Source organism: Chinchilla lanigera, unplaced genomic scaffold, assembly GCF_000276665.1.
Source record: "Chinchilla lanigera isolate Chin_1 unplaced genomic scaffold, ChiLan1.0 scaffold00005, whole genome shotgun sequence".
Taxonomy (NCBI): domain Eukaryota; kingdom Metazoa; phylum Chordata; class Mammalia; order Rodentia; family Chinchillidae; genus Chinchilla; species Chinchilla lanigera.
The window spans coordinates 23,805,354-23,826,620 of record NW_004955406.1 but is presented as its reverse complement, the minus strand read 5'-3'; the positions used below and the strand labels follow the sequence as shown (position 1 = coordinate 23,826,620).

At 34.0% G+C, this 21,267-nt stretch overlaps 1 protein-coding gene and 1 pseudogene across 7 annotated transcripts in view; one reads left to right on the top strand and one right to left on the bottom strand.

Moving 5' to 3' along the window:
- Positions 1-21,267, bottom strand: part of Swt1 (SWT1 RNA endoribonuclease homolog (S. cerevisiae)) — an 89,174-nt gene that overhangs the window by 34,745 nt on the left and 33,162 nt on the right. For all 7 annotated transcript variants that reach the window (XM_005375071.2, XM_005375067.2, XM_005375066.2 and 4 more), the window contains 5 exons: positions 17,645-17,790; positions 16,069-16,229; positions 14,637-14,775; positions 9,815-9,963; positions 3,946-4,133 (listed from right to left, as the gene is read on the bottom strand). In XM_005375071.2, the coding sequence (XP_005375128.1) occupies positions 3,946-4,133; positions 9,815-9,963; positions 14,637-14,775; positions 16,069-16,229; positions 17,645-17,790 (783 nt within the window). The remainder of the gene's footprint in view (positions 1-3,945; positions 4,134-9,814; positions 9,964-14,636; positions 14,776-16,068; positions 16,230-17,644; positions 17,791-21,267) is intronic.
- On the top strand, positions 14,022-14,459 carry LOC102007084 (annotated as a pseudogene).

Below are 21,267 nucleotides of genomic sequence, written 5' to 3'. Positions count from 1 at the left end.
CATTTAATAATTCAATTTTTCCATTCTATAAAATAAAATAATAAAATTAATTTCTCGGGGCTGGGGATTTAGCTCAGCGGCAAAAGCGCCTGCCTGGCAAGCGCAAGGTCGTGAGTTCGGTTCCCAGTACCAGAGAAAAACCAAAACCAAAAACAAATAAAAATAAAAATAAAATAAAATAAAATTAATTTCTCATCGTTGTAATCTATTTAAATTATAAATAAAATGGTGATGTGGAAAGTTCAGGTTAATATTTATGCAAGGAATCTAGTTCTGGATCTATTCCAAATCTTAAGTGAAGTAATACTATAAAAACCATGTGAATACTGTTATTCTAAGAGATCATTAGAGACAGAAGGGCAGTAATATTATCAATCTACATCCAATTCAGTCTCCGACAATATAAGAATGAAGAAAACAAGATATGAGACTGTCAATTAAAACTGGAAGCTTACCCTAGTAATTCCACTTTCAGAAATCTATCATAAATTAATAATTATTCACAACTAGTCAACAATTACTAACATTCCAAATATGCAACAGCATACAAGTATTAAGTAAACAGTGAATTAGTCATCTGGTAAAATACCAAACTATTAAAATCACTCTTATACCATGTAAAAAATAGAAAAAGGTTTTCTTATTTTAGCCACAAAATTGAAAGCCAAACATGCTATAGTATCAATGTTATCTTCCCAAAATTCATGTTCACTGAGAACTTCAGAATGTAACTTTATTTGATCTTGATTTTTTGGTACCAGGAATCAAACTCGGGACCTTGCACTGGCCAGGCAGGTGCTTGTGCCACTGAGCTATATCCCCGGCCCTTTATTTGAAATAGGGTCTTTGAAAATGTAATTAGTTAATTTTAAATGAGGGCTGGATTAGAGTGGTTCCCACAAACTGTAAAGACAGAGACTGGAGTGATACAAGGATTGCTCACAACCACTAGCCGATAGGAAAATGGCATGGAACAGATTCTTCTTCAGAACTTCCAGAGAGAAACAACCCTGCAGACACTTGGATTTCCAATCTTTGCCCTCAGAGCTGTGAGCAGATAAGTACATGCTGTTTAAAAATCATCTAGTTTGCAGTGATTTATTATAGCAGCCCTAGGAAACTAACACATATGCCTAGAAACAAAGCTGGCTATATCGATTAGTAATAAAAGGGCCCTACAATGTGATACTTGGGCTTTTTCATTTCACATTTCTCCTACTATTAGAGCTAAACAATAACAAAACAAATTGCCAGGTATCAGTCTTGTACAAACTGAAAAATACTTTCCATACCACCACCAAAATCCTCCAAAACAGCAGCCTTAATGTTACATGTTCATGTCCATAACTCCTGCTGTGCTGACAGAGAATAAACTAGTAAAAGCCGACTCAGGTATTAAAAGTAGGCCCTGAGTATGCTGTAAGATCTAATATACAAGAACAAAATAATAATAAGCAACGAAACCAAGCACACCTCTACAAAAAGGAAACATGGGAAATCTGTAGAAATAGATTGGTTAATATATGTTTTTACCTTACTAAAGGAAAACATATTTTAGTGCATAAAATAGTATATACTATATTAGAGAATATTAAAATACAAAGCATAAAGTACATTTGTAAAAAGCTTATTTCTGAAAAAGGATTTAGGTCAGCTAGGCATGGTGGCACATTCCTGTAATCTCAGCACTCAGGAGGGTAAGATAGAAGGATTATAAATTTAAAACAGCCTGGCTTTACAAATGCAAAATTTTTTGTTCAAACAATTTTTACACATACAAAAAAATACATGTCACATTAATATCGAATCAGTCATTAAAAATAATGAAGAGGTTTTGAAAATAAACATTTCAAATCAGTTACAGCTGCAATCTATTGTCAGACATTAAATTACAGATCAGATGTATTATTGATTATTGAACAGTCAGCTTATAGGACAGCATCAGTCAAAAAACTTTCAAAAACTATCCTTTTGGGGACCAAAGCTTGTAGCTTAGTGGTAGAGTGTGTTCTTAGAAAATGTGAGGCACTATGTTAAATTCTCAGTATAAAAAACAAACAGAAAAATAAAGTTCAAAAATTGCTTTTACCTTCACAGTATTAATAAAGTTCTAAGTTACAAAAAAAGTAATGAAAAAAATATAATACAATATTTTAATTATAGTTCACACTGAAACTCAAAGATACACATTTTTACAAAGTCTCAGAAGCTTGCCTGAAAAACAGCAGGAAAGGTTTTTTAAAACTTAAATCAGTAATAGTATGTAGAACTTATCCAAATTCCTTATAAATAGAAAACCTAACCTGATGTGCTGTAAGTTCACAAATGATTATTAAACCAGGAACAAGAAGATGGCATTTACAGTCACGTACAAGCACACTAGCAGTGAATAACCACGCACAGACCCTACTAGACCTTTGTATCAATCAGGTTTGAGAAAAAATGTAGTCTCAAGTAAATATGTATAGATAGGGCAACAAGAACATTTTCCACTCGCTGAAATGCCATTATGTAGTCTATCAGCCAGAAACACAGTATTCTCTGGTGTCCAATACTCAAATGCTTTCTAAACCAAAGAAAAATTAAAGTATCTTACCTATGGTTTTAATATACTTTATTCTAAAAGTAGTATTCTCTGACCTACCGTATATATCTAGTAACTTTCTGCTAGCCACAATGTCTTGATTAATTAAAATTTGAAAAAATATATTAAAACTGGAAAAAAAAAAGGGGCTGGGGATTTAGCTCAGCGGCAAAGCGCCTGCCTGGCAAGCACAAGGTCGTGAGTTCGGTTCCCAGTACCGGAGAAAAACCAAAAAAAAAAAAAAAAAACTGGAAAAAAAGCAATGAAACAATTGTTTTGAACATAAATGTAATTTTTAAATATTATCCTCCTTAGATGATTTGCCAGATACAGTTATTTCTTTAGTATGATAGGATATAAAGCTAGCTCATATAAGTTATTTGTTGGAAAAAAAAATTTAATCATAGCCCAAGCCTAAAATGAACCACAAATCTACAATGTTGTAAGAGCCAACTGAGAACAGGTATGTAAGTGAAGGGCTCTGCTGCTGTTTTTGTGAACATCTAGAACAAACAGACTACCTCAATCCCAAACAACAGTCGCAAAGAGCTCATGAAACAAAAATCAAACTATATGCCACTGGCTTTGTAACTTAATTATATGTAAAGATTATGGGCTTAGTGGAAAGAACAGGAGGGAGTTTTTATCTACTTTAAATTTAATCAGTGGTTCCCAATTTTTTTTTTCAGCTGGTCTAACAGCAGCTCATTTAAAAAAAAATACAAATAAGCCCTATCATTTTACCAAGACCATTACATTTTATGTTTATGTGACTAAAGTAACAGAAAATAATTTTTCCTTTGAAACAAAAGTGTTTATCTGCCTTTAAAAAACTTACATAAACTTTTATTTTTAATTTTATCAAGGCCTTGTACCCTAAACTGTTTAGCTAATCCAGGTGATTTTTCAGTGGTTTTGACATATACAGAGGTAATGCCTCTCAACAAGCTTTCACATCTGAATCAAAAACTTGGAGAGGCTGTCTGTTTGTTTAAATTCACTGTTCTCTTAACCTCTTTCTTACTGAATTGGAACTTCTAATGAGAGAGTTTATGCATATATTTTTAAAATTTTCCACATAACTCTGATGTGTCCACCTATTTAAGCGTAACTGTTTCCAAAGTACTAATTTGACAAAAGTCCCTTAAGACAATCTGTGCATTAAACTCAAAACTCAAAAATTAACTGTTTAATGAATAGTAACAGAAACTCTGAAGAAAAGCAAGCTTTGACTGGGGATTTAGCTCAGTGGCACAGCACCTGCCCGGCAAGCGTGAGGTCCTAAGTTTGATTCCTAGTACCCGCCCCCCAAAAACGCAGGCTTTCACTCTAGAGTTAAAGATTAGCTGGAAATTTAGTACCTGTTCTGATATATTGTAATCCAAACATTCTCTAGGACAGACCAGATTTCTTGATGCCTGCTGGGTTGAGGAAGATGAGAGGTGGAGGAAACAGTGATTTCTTGGTTATGAGGCTTCACCACAGGAGTGTCTTCCTGCGTTTTACTCATTGCGTTTTCCGAAGAATTTGGCTTAAGTTTTGCCTTGACCTAGGGAAATTAAGAATTAACAGAAAAATGCAGCTATTCTTTCACTAGTAAGTGAGAAAAACAGAACTATGCTTACAAAAGTATGCACTTTCTGCAAAGTGCTGGCTATTCTTTTCCTTTTATTATGCATTGAATATTCCCAGAAAAGCATAAAAACTATAAAAGATATTTTCTGTTCTATTTAAAGCAAATTACTTCCAATTTATTTATCACAGGAACTTTTTTGGCTAATATTATAGTCTAAGAGTACTGTATGAAAATTTTTACACCTCTGGTACTGAACTACAAAGAGGACACAAAGCTAGAGTCAAGCTCTAAGCACCTTAAAATCAAGATAAGTGTGAAGGGCTGAAAGTGGACGTAAAGAAAGTGAAGACACAATCGAAACCTTATGTTATGAGCAACAGTGAACCACCACTGAAGAGTTTTAATTCAGGTAGTGATACACTCTGAACCACACTGAGGACACATGGAACAGAAGAATGTAAGCAAAAAAGACTGGTTAGGAAAGTACTGAATACACAAAGCAAATCCTGAAAATTTGAATTATGCATCAAAAGAAGTAGAATGGGGGGGGGTATATACAAGAAATATTTTTAAAGATTTGGCCAAAAATTATAGATTCAGAGAATGAGGGAGACCTAAGGTTTTTTTTAACCTACACGTCAGCGTGGTGGTACATGCCTATAATCCAAGCACTAAGAGACTGAGGCAGGAAAACTGACCCGAATTCAAGGCCATGGTGGGCTACAAGAGTGAGTTCAAGGCCACCCTGAACTACACAGTAAGATCCTATCTCGAAAAAACAAACAAAAAACACAAAAGTTATCTAAGTAAAGATATCTAGCATGGATTGTATGTGCAAATCTGAGACTTGAAACTCATCCACATGAAAACAACTCTTATTACATGGAGTTGTGAAGAAAGAATACAGCATAAAAAAAGCAGAAGGTAATGAATAGAGAAAAATGAAAGGGGAAAGGTGTGAACTAAATAGGAGGAAAATAAAACAGAAAATAATGAGAACTGTATAATAGCAACAGGAGCTAAGAAACATAGGTTTGAGGAAATAAAATGGTACAGTAAGTAGAATGGCCCACAGAAAGTATTTAAGAGTAGAAGAGGCCAGGTGTGGCGGCACACACTTATAATCTCAGCACTCAGGAGGGCAAAGCAGGAGGATCACTCCAAATGTGAGGCCAGCCTGGGCTATACTGGGAGTTCAAGGCCAGCCAGGAATATATAGCAAGATCCTGTCTCAAAACAAAACAAAATAAAACAAAAAAAAAAAATTAGAAGAAAGCTAAGCTATTTTATGGCAGAACAAAAAGAGATGTAGTATTGACTCAAGGGATATAGTATTGAGATATAGTATTGACTCAAAAAGATACTATATCTCAAAAAGAGATATAGTATTGACTCAAATTGATTACTTTTTAAAATATCACTCAGTAAAATACAAACAGGTGAAAAATACTGATAGAATGGAAAACATTTTAATTATGATTTTAAAAATTTGGATTTTGGTCTTGGCTCTATTGGTAACATACTTCATGAACTTTAACAAAATTGATCCATTTAACTACGGTTAAATTTACATGCTGCTGGGCATGGTGGCACATGCCTATAATCCCAGCACTCGGGAGGTTGAGGCAGGAAGATCGCCACAAGTTCAAGGCCAGCCTGGGCTACATAGTGAGTTCACAGCCAGCCTGGACTACATAGCAAGACCCTGTCTCAAAAAAATAATAAACAAATAAACATGAGGAAATATAATATAAAGGATGAAAGGATGATTTTAAAGGTTAACTTCATAGGTTAATTTTTTCATAAACTTTATGCTTATTAAATTTAAAAAATAAAATTTCTAATGCCATGGGTAGTATAAGCTAATACTTACAAGAATTTGTCATATACAGGAGCCCTGTCAGGTGTTTATTAGCTCACTTAATCTCATGAGTACCCTATGAAACATACTATAACTACCCGTATTTTATAATGAAGGAAACTAAAACACATAAAGGTTAAATAAGTAACTCATCCAAGGTCCCTCAGAAGGTCAGAGGCATGAAAAGGACTTGATCCTTGGCAATCTATACATCTCTCTCTAACTGTAAAAGTACTTATTACCCTTCTCATTTTCTGGGGCAAAGAACGGGGAGATCCTTCCTATTTTTGCCTTTTTATATAAACTTATGAATTTTCTAAATATAAATGCATGGAAAGACATTTATTTTTGTCCTGAGATAATTTTATTTTTATGCAGTGTTGGGGATCAAACACAGCTCTTTACATATGCTGGTAAGTGCTACCAATGAGCTACACCCTAACCCAGACAACTTGTTTTAAAATCTCCATATACATCTAAAATAAAAGCAGCATTTATCCAGTGCTTCTTTTCTTTGGTAATACTATATAAAATATGTAACTGAATTTTTAACCAAACATTTACAGAGCTCTTATTATCTACTAGGTCTTTACAAATTTTAATTTATTAAACTTCATGACAATTCTGAAGCACAGATTATTATTAATCTCATTTTACAAAAGAGAAAATAAGGGTTCAGAGAATTTACAAAATCAGAGGTTAAAAATGTAAGTCAGGATCCATGTAAGTATAAAGCTTATCTGAACTGATTTTAATTATTTTAGCATCTTAGTAGGGCAAGTATTTTTTATTAGGTCTTACTTATTTTTTCATTTGATAAGTCATTTTTGTAAAATAATAATGTACACATCCCTTTCTTCCCCAACTTACACAATGCAAAGGTGTGGAAATGATAATGTTAGTTTCCTGTTTTAGTTTTTCAGAAGACCTTTAGAAGCAAATAAATAATGAATACTCCTCTTTCCCTAATATTCGATACTTGAGATTAAGTGAATTTTGGGGGCTAGTGAAACACAGCTTTCTAGCATGCACAGGGCCTGGATTTGAGCCTCAGAACTGAAAATAAAATACAAACAAATATTTAAATCATGTATGTATGGTAGCACAATCCTGTAATGCCAGCTATGAGGCAGGTAAGGCAAGAAGATCTCAAGTTTGAGCCCAGCTTGGGCAACTTACTGAGAACTTATCTCAAAATACAATAAAAAGGGTCTGGGGGTATACCTCAGTGCTCCCCAAGTTCAATCTCTACTACCCCTAGACAAACACACACACAGACACACACACACACACATACACACAACTAGATACATATTTTTACAATTACTATACTCAGATATCCTATCTTTGGAAGTTGCTCAAGTTAGAAAACATGACTAAATAAGACATTTATCAAATCAAATGCATTCCATAAAACAACTCCTATTAAAAGTATAATCGCAGCACTCTGGGAGGCTGAGCCAGGAGGATTACAGCTTCAAGCCCAGTCTGGACCACTTATTGCCTTATGGAGAACCTATTTTAAAATGAAAAATAGAAACAGTAAGTACCTGTGATGTAACTCAGTGTGAATGCCCTAGGTTCAATTCCCAGTACTGCAAAAGAAAGAAAGAAAAAGAGAAGAAGGGGGAGGGTGGCAGAGGGGAAGGGGAGGAAGAAGAAGAGGAAGAAGAAGAGAGAGAGAAAGAAAAAAGAGAAGTATTTTAAAGGACCAAGCTAAATCACAGTGTTTCTGATTGACTTCGACAACGAAACAACACAGGATGTTTCAAACACTAACACAAGTACCAAGTGTCAAGGGAAAAGAACTAATGAGGATGCTACATGTTTTGCCACTCACCATTATCAATCTCTTCCTAACAGAGTAACTGAAAATTCAGAATCCAGGAAAAAATAATTAATTAAACAACAATTCAAGGGGGCCGGGGATATAGCTCAACAGCACAAGCACCTGCACAAGGTCCGGAGTTCAATTCCCAGTACCAAAAAAAAGAAAAAAAAAGTCACGTGGAACAACAATTCAATAGTTTTAAATACATAGTAAGCAAGATATATATGGTAGGTATATAATCTAATAAGCAACACTAAATTTTAGTATTAATTTTCATGGTATCTCTCAGCTCCACGTTTGTAATGGATGAACAGAGTTTAAAACTTGATAGTTATTTTTATCTCCATCAATCTTAAATTTTATTTTACTCTCAATAATTTTAATATACACAAAGACAGTTAAGCTTATACGTATCTTGCATTTTCTATCTTGTTCACTTTGTTTCACTGAAGATATAAATTAGGACTCAACTCTGTGACAGGAAAGGATGAAATGTCTACTTCAATAAAATCCAAATACAACAACCCAATAGTGAGCCCTTAAACTTCCAGCTCCGTTCTTTCCTACTAATAGTTCTAGAAGTTGTACTTTCCATAAGAAAATCAGATTATCAATGTTTCTATTATAAAAACCAAAGGATCAGTCAGGCAGGGGGGCACACACCTGTAATCCCAGAACCCTGAGAAGCTGAGACAGGATTATAAATTCAAGCCAGTCTGGGCAATTTAGCCAGGTAGTGAGATTTGACATCCTGTCTCCAATAGGGGTTAGGGGGGCTTGGGATGTAGCGCTGTGCGAAGGCCCTGCTTTCAAAACAAAATTGTTCCACACTTAAATCACTTATTTCCTCAAGAATAATCACATTTTACTGCATGAGATACTCTCTTAGCAAGGAAGAATGTTACTCTACAACTATGACAAGATTAATATCATCTAATCCTTTGATTAATTCACAGTATCACTATGAAAAATCCTAAGAAAAATCTGTTCAGTTCAGTTCCTCAAAGAAGAGAATATGGTATCTATATTAAATAAAAATTCCATTCCATCTTCTCTAGTAGTTATGATACTGAATTGTTTCTGGCACATAAAACTCCCTGAACTTTCTAGATTTGAAATTAGATTATAGAAAAACTACAATATAACTAAAACCTATATAATTAAGTTTAAAAGGTATCAGTATTAGGGTGGCTGTGGGTGGCTGCTTAGGAATCCCGTGAGGAGATCTTCAAAAAATTCACAGACGAATTTGTGAACTCTGAATGAGGTCTAAAAATTAAGATACCTGTAGTTATGTAACATATCCTTTCTAAGGAAATCTATGTGGAAATATTTATAGGTAAAGAGGTATCAGCCCTCCAACATCTTCTCAAATAGCTCAGAAAATATGTGAACAGATAAGACACACAGACGAGCAGATAAACTGATAGGGAAAACAATAAAGCAAATATACAAAATGTTAACATTTGGGGTAATCAAGGTAAAGCATATACTGTACATGGGAATTCTCTGAACTACACTTACACACTTTTTCTTAATCTTGAAGTATTTACAAACCAACAAAAAAATCAAAGAACATCACTGCATACCATTGCCAAAAAGTTTGAGAGATCCTTAGTATCTACATGTTCAAAAACATCTCCTACTGGATTTTGATGCATATGAGACTGACTGGCATAAAATACTACAGATGAATAGTTGAACAGTAATGTGTAACTTCCTTCTACGCATAAATGAAGTAATACAAATTCTCAGTAACTCTTGTGACACTGCTTCCATAAAGGTATATGTGTTTCATAACTCTTTATAAGAATTATACTCACTTCAATTAACTAATTAATGCTTTTAGTATTTAGAATAAATTAGACAAGTTATCCTTTATCTACCATTGTCTGCTACATAAATATATTTTTAGAATGTATATGACTGGCTGCTCTGTATGGCATTCCAAAGACACCTTACCTCTGCAAATGTCTGTAGTAGTCTGCTTACTTGAGCAAAGGCCTGTGGAAGAATACCATCATAATTTGATCTTACACTGAAAGCATGTAACAAGCTTTTAGAATCTTGAAGCAAGAATTTCACTGTTGTAAAGTCTACTGCATTATTAGCTGGTAAGAAAAAAATTAAGAATGAAAAATATGTAAGAATGAGTATAAAACACAAAAATGACACTGGAACACTAATACAATCTTTAAATTTAAGAAGAGTATATACTTACACCTACATACCACTACTAATTTATCTCTCTGGTATAAAAGCAACAAAGAAAGAGACTTAGTAATTGACAAAGTCCTGTGAGTGTAACACTGGTATCTATATCAGGAGTTCCCTCAACACAAACAACTTCAAAGTACAATGAGAGAATATCACACTCTTAAGAAAAAAGAGATAATCATAAATTAAAGCACAACTGAGGCTCACTCTTGGTTGTTGTTTTGTTTTTTTTTGAGACAGTTTCACTGTGTAATTTAGGCTGCCAGGCTGGCCTTGAACTCACTATAATCCAAGCTGTCCTCAAACCCTGGCAATCCTCTTGCCTCAGCCTCCTGTCTGCTGGGATTATCGGCATGTGCCACCACACCTGGTCTGAGGCAGTTTCACACTCAGATTACTATACAGACACCAGAAGAGTCACATTTTAGTGGCAAGCATGCAAGTTTCTAGTCTGTCATAATCAAGTCAGTTACATGTAGTGCTTTACCTTCAATTCCATTACATGAAATTTATTATATTTGTTGAAAATGATACGTTATCTAAGACTTTGGGGAGCAATGAGAAGCAAAAGAAGTTAGCAGAATATTTTTTCCTGTAAACTAAAGTGACATAATTTACAAATAACATCTTGAAAGTATAATAATTTTTCCTCAAGAAGCTAAAAAATGCCTGCATTAAATGTTCAAACTAGCTAGGAAAAGTGGTAAAAACAGTCTCAGAGATTTTAAAGATTATGAACAATTTAATTTCTAATGCCACAAACCGCAAAATAGAAAAAAAAAATTCCCATTTGAAGGGATAAGGCTACATAATAGTTTTCAAAGGCAACATAACCACACTACAATGGGTTTGCTTTTCTTCGATTTTAACGTTCTCAGTGTCAGAAGCAATTATATTCTTAAATATGAACGTGACTTTTCATTGGTACTATGAGTTAAAAAGTAAAGCATTCCTGTATGTCACTTACACAAGCAGAACTTGCTTGTGAAATTCGGAAGGTTTAAATGAAATTTTGAAATTACATTTTCATAATTAGTCCCCAATATTCAGAAACTAATGGGACATTATTCATAGCCACGCCTCTATCTTTTACCTCTCATCCCCCCTGAAACCCAGTATATTTCCTTACAGGAACACTTTTATTTCCTTTTAATGCCAACAACTGATTTGGCATTAGTTAGGAGAGAGATGAGAGATGCTATACATGGGACAGACTGTAGGTGTGATAAAGTTCATAAATCTTTTGAGGAAGACATAATTGAGCACAACTTCTTTTAAGGATATTATCTCCTATTTAGTCTGTTTAGTTGCGCTTATATCCTTGAATCAATCATTGACTTCTGTCTTACAAAATTTCTTAGCAAGATTATGGGCAAAAGGAAAATAATAATCATAAAGTCAGGACAATGACACTGACAAAAAAAAGACACCCAGCCAGGCATGGTGGTGCATGCCTGTAATCCCAGCACTGTGAAGGCTGAAGCTAGAGGATTACTGTGAGTTCAAGGCCAGCCTGGAAGCTGAGACTTTGCTTCAGTCAAGGGCCTGGGAGGATCCTACCTAGGGATGTAGCATATACCAGTGATCCCAACACTTTTGGAGGCCAAGGCAAGTGATCCCAAATTTGAGCCTACCCCAGGCAATTTAGGGAGACCCTGTCTTGAAAAATTTTTAAAAGGGCAACGGATATAACTCAATGTGAAGGTCCTGATTTCAATTCCCAGTACCACAAAAAGAAGAGAAGGAGGGGCTAGGGATATAGCTCAGTGGCATAAGCACCTGCCTGGCAAGTGCAAGGTCCTGAGTTTGATTCCTGGTACCAAAAAGAAAAAGAGAAGAGGAGGGAAGGGAAGGGAGAGGAGGGGAGACAGACAGACAGAGAGACAAAGAGACTGAAGCATTTGGTAAGCACTTAACAGAAGTGTCCTCCAGAAGAGGACCATAGGTTCAAGGCTTGTCTGGACAACTAAATGAGACCTTGCCAAAAAAAAGGGGGCAGAGAGAGAAGAGACAGAGAAATTTATAAATCAAATAATTGTTTAGAATAAAGTTAGTATGGATAACAAAGTCATAAGAAGTTACTGGTCATTTTCCACACAATTTTCTATGAACTGACTTGTAATTTTTCCAATTCAAAAGTATGTTAAACTGGGCACAGTAGCATATTCTGATAAGCCTAGCTATTCAAGGGGACTGAGGCAGAAAGATCACAAGTTCAAGGCCAACCAGGGTAATTTAGCAGGACCTTATCTCAAACCGTAAATAGGATTTGGAATATGGCTCAACGATACAGCACTAGACTAGCATACACAAGGCCCTAGGTTCAATCCCCACTACTAAAAGAAAGAAATAAATAACAAAGCAGGAGGTGCTTTTAGAATCACTTTATATGTTTTTCCCAAGTCACTAGATACTTTTAAATCGAGGACCAATAGACTATGCACACAATAACTACAAAAGTAACTTTTTAGCACTAGGTATAGTCACAACATCTTTACTTCTCTCACTACTGTCAGGAAGAGCTGCCACCTATCACCTCTCAGCTGCATGTAAGAGCAGATCACTGTCTACCAACAGAAAAACAAACAAATAGAAGATGGCAATTGGTTTCATTTTTTAAACTAACCTGTTTAAGAGCACACACAGTGTATGGACTTCTTATAAAGATTAAATTATATCTCTAATAAAAATACAAAAAATGATTCCACATGTTTAGTAAAGGCTGCTTTGGAGATATGCCCAAATGGTTGTTCCACATCTCTTACACGTTAATACTCCGAAAACTTAACTTTTATTGTTAGAGAAAAAAGACACAAATGTGTCTTTCTTTTAAAAATTGGTAACGTCTTCTAAAAGTAAATACTCACCCAACATCTACCAGGGATACGACTTTTAAAAAACTATGTGCTTTAAATCTCCTAGGAAAAATTTTAAAGCTAAGATATTTTCAAAGCATTTATACTTTGGGGAAAATAGAGAATAAGGCTTTTTTCTTAATCTGTACTCATGTGTTATAATAATAATTGGGCATGTTTTTTAGTAAATCTGACAAATCTCTCTTAATTCTTTATTACTTGGTTTTAAACATATTTTAATGGTCCTCTTATTTAAGCCATCAGTTATTTTTTAGAGGTAGACTGAATATATCTAATATAAAACAATAAACAAAGTAAATCACTTCATGTGAAGAGTATGAAAAACATCAAGAAGTGAACCTTTAGTGGCAGACAAATATGGCTAAGATAAATTAGACTTAGATGTTACTTGTCATCTCAGGACTAATTTCCTTGATCAAAAAACATGAGCTTTAATAACATTAAATTAGTGCCTTTTACTTTTTCTTTTTAGCAAAAAAACTTTCCAATTTCTACATGGAGATAAACAAAGAGGGAAAAAAAATGTTGTCCCAGCTAAGACTGGGGACGAGGGATAAAGGCACCACCTTTCAGGCTCCCCTTACAAATCTCTACCTTGTATGTGCGGCAGCAGCAGCATTTAAAGAACCACACATTCTGGGCAATACAGTTTAAATCCACCAACTCTGTGATGGTAGTCTCTTCCATTTCTAAAATTTACTATGCACCAAAGCTGTAAGTTTCGTATCCCTTACCCGTAAGTTCAGACAGAAAGTCTGATATACTTAGTACACAAAATATACTTAAAAGTTTGTGTTAAACACAGTGAGAAATGAAAAAAAAAATTTTTTTTATTAATTTTACTTACATACCTAAGTATAATGTAAAAGTTTTCAAAGTAAAAGTCATTAAAAATTACAGGCCGGGCGTGGTGGCACGCCTATAATCCCAGCACTCAGGAGGCTGAGGCTGGAGGATCGCTGCAAGTTTGAGACCAGCCTGGACTACAAAGTGAGCTCAAGGCCAGCCTGAACTGCATAGTGAGACCCTGTCTCAAAAAGACAAAAAAAAAAAAATTACGAATTCACCTTGCTTGTGCCTGCCAGAACCAACTGAGCTCCATGCGCTCAGACTCCAGCGAGCGGTGCCTTCGTGCTAATAGAGAGGACATAGGCAGAGCGATGGTGGCCAGGCTGGGGCTGAGGCTGGGGCTGCGGTTGGGGCTGCTGCTCCTAGCACTGCTCCTACCCATGTAATTTACTCACACTAAACCGCTGCTGCTGCGCCACCTTCAAGTAATACCTCCCAGAATACTTCTACCATCCCAAATCCAACTAATGCCACCACCAAGGCAGGCAACAGTGCCTTGCAGTCAACAGCCAGTCTCCTTGTGGTCTCAATCTGTCTTCTACATCTGTATTGTTAAAGACTCTGGCCAAGAAACGCTTCTACTTCCCCATCTTGTAAAAATTACAAATTCACAATATCTAAGGATATTAACAATAAAAGTATATATAGTCATAATCTCTAAGACGTATATCCATTTATCCAAGTGCTACAAACACACTTTAGAAATTAGAAGTATAAATCAGTAAGAACTAACTGACAAATTTTTCATTAATTCATCATCATATCTCATGGAATATACCTGCTGGTTCAACTTAACACTTTAACACCACACTGCTAAAGAAAAATAAACAAAAGATGCATACCTTTACAAAGATTTTCATATAGGCTCTCAACAGTTAAAAGTAAGTTCTTTTCCATAACTAATCCAAATACAGCCAACCAATGTTTTTTAAAACACTGTAACAAATGTATTAGAGTCCATGGTGGTTTCAAGTACAGCATCTAAAGAATATTTTTTAAACATTAGCATCTTGGATTTATTATTCCTATTATTTAAACATACCTATTTAGAAACTCCTCCATATATTTCTGGATAAAATATACTGTAGTTAGCTCAATTCTTTTTAAGTAAAAGATGCTAATCATAACCTTAAATACTAACCTCCTTACAAAATGTTTTTGTAAAATTCGTATTATTAATCTTTATAGTTTCAGAATCTTTAAGTACAAAAAGAAAGCAGAGTTCTAATAAGACAGGAAGTAGTTTTAATAAGCAAAAGTTCCTCAATATATTTTTCAGTATAGCACTGTAATAAATGTATTACAGTCCAAGGTAGTTTCAAGGACAGCTATGAGGAAATCAATCATTATTTCACATACCTGGAGGAAAAAATCTACTAAAAGAAAAAAAGATGTCAAATGGAACTAACTGCCACTTGCTAACATCTTTTTATGAATCATCCATATTTCTACTATGAAATGTCCAATTTAAATCAACACTCCAAGAATCTTCTGACCAATCTTCAGTGTTCTGATTCAATACTAGATAATATAATTAAGTAAACATATAATACTGGCAAATATTAAGAATCTCACTCAATAGCTATGATAGAGATATAAGCTACAACTGATGGACTGTAATGCTTGTTAGCTCTAAATGTGAAATCAAACAAACATTAAATGGAACTTTTAAGGTCACTATTGCTGAACTTGGTGTTTTACTGAAATGAAAAAAAGATACTAAAGAAAATTCAAACTATATTATTAATATAATCAATGTATACTCTGATTCTCATATTTGTATGACATGAGACAAAATACACATTTCTTTTTCTGAATACATATTGTTTAGGGTACTTCTTTATATCAAATATTTTTATTCTAATCACACTAAATGAGCAAAGTTTTTCTGGATTTAATTTGAACTTATGGGACGGAGTTGTTTGACACACATCAGAGTGTAATCATAAATATCTGTTGCCTGAAAGAATCGACAGTAATATGTAATTCTATACTTTAAAACATGTCTATCACTTAATTGTCAGTTAAGAACTAGGAAATAAAATTTAATGTCATATATATTATTTATAATAAACCTTACTTGTTTTATACAAGTATCTCTTAAGATAACGAATCTTTAGTAGGAGAAATTTTCATTTTCTTTTTTTTTTTTTTTCCCCCGGTACCAGGAATCGAACTCACGACATTGCTCTTGCCAGGCAGGCGCTGTGCCGCTGAGCTAAATCCTCAGCCCCAGTAAGAGAAATTTTCAACTAATAGAACTGAACCAATCACCTCCATCCAAAGGTTCCCAAAAGCAATTTTCATTTCTGTTTCTAATATAGAAGATAAAGCTGTTCCAAGAGATCTTTCAAGATCAGATATAATGTGTTCAAGTACAATGGACAATCCAGAGTCTGTAGATTTTTCCTCGGAGGTCTCTTCAGGCTTTGCTTCTTTAAAACAAACAGTTACAGGTTTAGTTAGGGCACTAGTAGTATTTTACATATAGTTAGTATATGGTCAAAAAAAATAGACATACATATATATAACTAGCATTTTAAAACAAAAAAAGGTTTATTTTTAAAACATTATTTAGAAACATATCTCTATTAGTTGCTTAAAATGCAACATGAACATATTACTTTAGCCATGCTTTATCTTTTTGACAAAAAAGGGAACTAAACATTTTCATTGAAATAAAAATGTAGAAAAAGTATGCGATATTTTAACTACAATTTAATTTTATTATTTCCAAACAAAGAAGAATTGCCCAAATTTGGTAGATTTTTTTCTAACAGGAAACCAGAAACTATGCTCCAAAATAGGTTTTGTTCCAGAATTAATACATATTTCTAAACTTAGTCCTCATCAATAAACTGTTTTGAAAGCACCAAATTTTATGGCTTACCCATATTCATGTTCTACCCCTTTAAAACAGGCTTTTGTTAATTTAATTGATAACCATTTTTTTGATATTTGAAAACTGTAAATTTCTTATGGCAAAATTCATAATATCAAGTGGTTTATCTCAACAATTATAAAGTGAGGATTTTAAAAGCAGTAATACAGTGAGTAAACTACAAGGACACTACCCCTGAAAAGCCATCAACTAGAATATTCTGCTAATCTTCCCATGTGCTACTATTAGTATCATGACAAAAAGATGTGTTACTCTGAAAATAAACAAGTATATTATATATGTATTATATATATAAACATTTATATATCTGTATATATGATATTATATATGTGTATATATACATTTATACAAATTATAGATAAAAAGTATATCCAGTATTAGAGACATTAATAATTACTTTCTCCACAGGTAAAAGGTGGAATGTGTTTATAAATGATATCACTTATTTCAATTTTCTACCAAATATCAAACAGAACACATTATTCTTTTTAAAAAGAGGTAAGACAACACTAGTGGCTTTACCTTTCTTATTAGTTTAAAATTTAAGTTAATTCTTACTTGAGTCCTGAAAGTTTCTCAATTATTACTAGGTGAGTTTTTATTATATGAAAAGGTTATGAATTTAAAGGTAATTTCAAAAAGAAACTAAAAATTACATCAAATGAGTACTTCCTATAGCCACTATTTACTTGAAAGGCATGCTTTGCAAGGTACAAATCAGCATGCACCCAATGATTATAAATATAGAAAACTGCATGTGAGCATACAGATAAAAATCAAATTGATCTGTACAAATACATATAGAAGGCAATAATGTTACCTTTGTTTCCTTTTATATTATCATTAATTTTACTTCTATTTACATGCCAGTATTAATTACAAAAGTTATCAATGATCTTAGTGCCTAAAATAAAATATATTTCTAGTTATTCAGAGTAAAAGTACTACCTGCTTTCAACTGTTGCTTAGAAATACAAGGCTGATGACACACATCTGTGTTCAGAGATAAGGTTAATAACTCTGCACTCAATTCTTCTTTACTGAGTGATTTTACACCACTTATAAGGCCTTTGCTTCTTAAATTTCTATCATCCCTAAGTTGGGGTTAGAAGGAAAAAATATTTTTAAAAGACAAGCTACATGGCAATTCAAAATACATGGGATCTGGTCAAAGGCTGGTGAGTCTCAGCATATATATAAACAAAAGATAATAATTTTTTAGAAATAGAGATGATAAATGGATTTACATACAATGAGTTTCCCAAACCTCTGAGGTAAAAGTGGTATTAATTTTATTTCCAGTTCACAGACACAAACTGTGATGTAAAGAGACTAAATAACTTGCTAGTGACATGAACTAGATTTGAACATAAATTGATGAGCAACATGTGAGAAGTACATACAGATAGCAGTGGTGTGAGAAATCACCTACACAGGGCAGACAACTACAAATTTACTTAGAACGATCATAAAACAAACACAGTGCAGTTACTGCTTGCTGAAAACAGTACTGTGATTAGAACGTAGTGTGTCAGACCAGTTTATGCAGTTACAGAGAAAATCAAGGACATTAATAAATGAAAAAACATTTAAACACTTCAATAGGGAAGTGACATGATTAGATTTGTGTTTTTTAAACTCTGTTAAAAACATTAATTCAACTCCGTTAATGGCAAAGTAACTTGGTCAGACTCACTTTCCCACAAATGGGAATTACAAAATTTAGACACGCACACGAACCACACTATCTACAGGTACTAGAGAGCATGTAGGAACAGTGTAGACGGGAGTGCACAGGAAGCACACTAAAGAGATACAAGTTTTTTTTCTGTTAAGGACATTCCTCAATTTGTCAATGGCACATGACAGCAGAAAGCATAATGACTTGAAATGTCAGAGAACCATCTATACTGCTGGCCAGAACAGCTGGGAAATTGAAATAACGAACATCTGCATATGATTCTGCCCAGAAAACAAACAAAACAAAACAAAAGAAAGTTCCACATCAGACAAGGTGGTAGACCCCTATAATCTTAGCACTCTGGGAGGCTGAGGTAGGAAGACCGCAAGTTTGAGCCTAGCTTAGGTAACTTCATAATTTAACAAAACCCCTTTTCAAAACAAACATATATAATAAGTATAAAATATAAATATATTAATTACATTACTATATATTAATTAATTACACAAATATGTAATAAGTATATAAATCAATTACACATTTTGAGGCTAAGGTAGGAAAACTACAAGTCTGGTCCCAGTATGGGCAATTTAGCAAGATACCATCTCAAAAGAATTAAGGCCAACCTGGAATACATAGTGAGATACCTCAAAGAAAAAAAGGAAAGGACCATTGGATAATGTCTTGCCAATTTAATATTCATTCTCAACTGAACTCAAAAAATAATTACATAATTATTTCTCAAGTTTATGCCACATTCAAATTGGTTTACATTTTACTAGTTCTAGTTCAGCCTTCAACATGAAGTCCTACATCAGAATATACTTTAAAATACCTGACTACAGGGTTGGTGTGATTAATCCTAGCATTCTGGGAGACTAAGGCAAGACGAATACTCCAAGTTTGAGCCTAGCCTGTGCAACTGCAATTTAATGAGACACTGTCTCAAAAAAAGGAGCAAGGCCCTGGCTTCAATTCTTCATACTGGAAAAAAAAATCTTCTTTGACTATGCACTAAATCCTTTACAAGTATTATTAAATTACACTACTTCTCTGAGGCAGGTATTGTTCTTACTGTTTATTATAAATGAAGAAAAAAAGCAAATCGCCCAAAGTCAAAAGACCCAGAACTCCAAACTAAAGACAATTTAACTCTGTAACTGACACCCAGAAAAAAACTGTAACATAAATTATCCTCTCCCAGTAAGTAAATGATGGAGACCACTACAAAGCAGCTCTGAGCAGGACTTAAATTAATCAATTGGTTTTTCATGTTTACTTGTGAGTCTGTACAAGGCTACGCTCAATTACACATTTTGAGGCTAAGGTAGGAAAATTACAAGTCTGGTCCCAATATGGGCAATTTAGCAAGATACCATCTCAAAAGAATTAAGGCTGGAGATATAGCTCAGTATAAAGGTCCTGGATTCAACCCTCAACACCCATACACACACACACACACCCACACACACACAAACACACATGCGCATGTGTGTGCGCGCAACACATGAAGGGCACTAATGGAGAAAGTGGATAAACATGTAAACAAGACAGGCAGTTTTAGCAGATATAAAAACTGTAGAAAGAGTAAAACACAAGTACCAGTAATTTTAAAAAGTAGAAATGAAGGATGCCTTCAATAGCTTGCAATAAACTAGACAAAGGCAAGGAAAGAATCAATACAAAGACAGGCCAAAAGAAATTACTCAAAAGAAAACAAAAAAGGTTTTTAAAAATTAAAAAGCATCTAAGAGTTGGGGGACAATATATACTGTTGAAAGAACCTTAAATGTGAAGCACTTTAGTATTATTTGATGGGGAGACTCTAATACAAAGTAAAGATATATATTCTAAACTCAGCAACCATACGTTTTTTCAGAAAGGTATAAATAAGTCAATAATGAAGATAAAATGGTATCATAAAAATACACAATCCAAACAAAAGAAAAGGAAAAAAACATGGAACAGAAAATAATTACTAAAATAATTCACTCAATTAAATGTGTATGTTCTAAACTCATCAACTTAAAGAAACTGTCAGATTGGAGAAAAAAAGAAAGAACCAATTATAATCAGCCTCTACATGCACAGGCTCTGCATCTGCAGATTCAACTAACTGTGGATCAAAAATATTAAGAAAACACTGCACTGATACTGAACACGTATCATTTTTATCATTATTCCCTAAACAATACAACAACTATTTCTACAGTATTTACTTTGTACTAGACATTATAAATAAATGAGAGGTGACTTCAAATATACAGGAAGATATGCACAGATTATATGCAAATATGACACCGTATTCTATAAAGGGCTTTTAGTATCTGCAGGGGGATTTTCATATCCAAGTGGTCTTGGAGCCAATGTCCCACAGACACCAATGGACAATTGTATACGCTATCTACAAAAACTAACTTTAAATATCAAGACATAGGTTAAAAGTAAAAGAATGAAAAACGGTATCTCATACAAACACTGATCAAAAGAAAGCTGAAGTAACTTTATTAATACTAAACAAAATATACTATAGAACACAAATCTTATCAGGAACAAGATTATATAATGACAGAAAGGTGAGGTCTCTAAGAAGACAATCCTAAACGATCTAAATGTGTACCCATTTCACTAAAAATTTCTGTCTTTTTGACTGAGGACCCAATTCATACCCCAATACTCCAATTCATCAGTGGCTCATAACAACAAAAAGCCACAGCCTCAGTGACTTTCACAGTGAGTGAAGTAAAACAAACCAAACTGGAAGGAGAAACAGATCCACAATTAAGAGTTGGAGATTGTTAATACTCCGCTCTTAGGGACCACAGAAGACAGGTAAATGGTAAGGTTATAGAAGACCTGAAGAACATTTCGACAACTGGACATAGTGAAA